The sequence below is a fragment of the Olea europaea genome, chromosome 4 (genome assembly GCF_002742605.1).
Source record: "Olea europaea var. sylvestris chromosome 4, O_europaea_v1, whole genome shotgun sequence".
In the NCBI taxonomy this organism is placed as follows: Eukaryota; Viridiplantae; Streptophyta; class Magnoliopsida; order Lamiales; family Oleaceae; genus Olea; species Olea europaea.
This window is the reverse complement of record NC_036240.1, coordinates 3,029,689-3,031,261: the sequence shown is the minus strand read 5'-3', so window position 1 is coordinate 3,031,261 and position 1,573 is coordinate 3,029,689. Positions and strand designations below refer to the sequence as shown.

Below are 1,573 nucleotides of genomic sequence, written 5' to 3'. Positions count from 1 at the left end.
CAAATGCCATCAACTGGTGCCAAATCCTTCTCTGAAATACTATTAATTAAACAAACATACCAAGAGGCTCCTAACTCTTCTGGTGATGCTCATATTTCTTAGTTTTCTGTACAAATTAACAGATTCGACAAGTGATAGTGCTCTGAAATCCCAGGAGGTGGAGCGTCAGGTAGAATCTCATGGAATGGAAATAAATCAAATGGCATCTTCCACTTTGAAAGTTTCGAGTCACGAGAGGAAGCAACCAACATTTCCAATTCAGGGACTTAATAAACAGCAGCAACAGCATTTGCACTTCTCACAGGCATCTTTTCCGACGTATGGAAGTCCTGGGAGTAGTTATCCGCCTTATTCTGCAACATCTCTCAGACAGCAACCTCATGATTCACAAATGAGGCAAGCTACAGCTCATCAGAACATGAATGCTAATCAGTTGGGACCTACTACACAGGCTATGAATATGATGAACGTGCCTAAGTTTGGCAGGCCTAATGCTTTTGGTGAACCAAAGAAAATGCAACCAGGAGCCCTGTCTCACACGAACAATAACACGACGCTGCAACAAAATCCAGTTCAGTGGCCATCATCCTCCAGCAAGGAACAGAAAATTGGAGTTTCATCATCAATGTCTTATGTGAAGCAGGAACCAGTTGATCAGTCAAATGACCAACAACACAAAGTACAGTTGTCCAGCCCACAGGCATCATCTTTGTCTTCTGCACAGGTTGATCGGGGAAATGCTGCAGGGAATTTGAAGGACGAATCCTTTGAGATGCACTCTTCTAGAATGGGATTTGCAAGGCCAACGAGCATGTTACCGACAAATTCAGTGCCCTCTTCTATTACAAGCCATTTTGAAACCAATACATTGGTAATCTTAGGAAATCCTGTCTCTCTGGTCCCTCTATTGTTATTATACTAATGAGCGAAATATTACTCTCAAATACGGTTTAGTCCTAGTTATATTCACTGCATTGAGCCATAACTTAGGCGCTAATAGTTGCTTTCTCTAGTGATTTTAAAGGTGGTAATCATATTTATCTCATTATGCTTGTTTTTATGGTTGTTTATGTTAGTAATATTGTTCATGTACCTTTTTTGTGTTCTTGTTTCGGGGATTCTTATACCTAGGAATTTGCCTTAAGCTATTGAAGTGAAACTTTGGAAAAAAAGAAAAATTCTGCAACTTTGTGTCAAGCTCCCTGATGAAACAATCACCAATACTAGATCACAGTACTAATATTTAGATAAAAGGCTGGAACAGATGACAATATTTTTGCAGTAAACAGAAAGGAGAATAACTTCTTTGATATTAGGCTGAATACAGATGGAAATGAACACTAAAACAACTACCGCAGAATACTAAAAAAAAGGAAATGAAAAAATAATTGGACTTTCGAGAGTTCCAAGCTCTCCTACTCAATATCTCCACTTTTTTCATACCTTCTTTCCCCATTTCTTCTCACTTAAATACTTGAGATTCTGTAATAGTCTACTCAACCGAATCTGTTGTGCCTATGTGTAGAATATTTCCTTTTTTCTGCTCTTCTTTTTCTGCCTGCCGACCTCTTCT

At 38.9% G+C, this 1,573-nt stretch overlaps 1 protein-coding gene across 1 annotated transcript; it reads left to right on the top strand.

Annotated features, from left to right (window-relative positions):
* The first annotated feature begins 3 nt into the window (after positions 1 to 3).
* LOC111393294 (transcription initiation factor TFIID subunit 4b-like) lies at positions 4 to 1,146 on the top strand. Its single transcript, XM_023018756.1, has 2 exons — positions 4 to 16; positions 123 to 1,146. The coding sequence occupies exons 1-2, from the start codon at positions 4 to 6 to the stop codon at positions 920 to 922; spliced, it is 813 nt and encodes a 270-aa protein (XP_022874524.1). The 3' UTR covers positions 923 to 1,146.
* Positions 1,147 to 1,573: the final 427 nt, after the last annotated feature.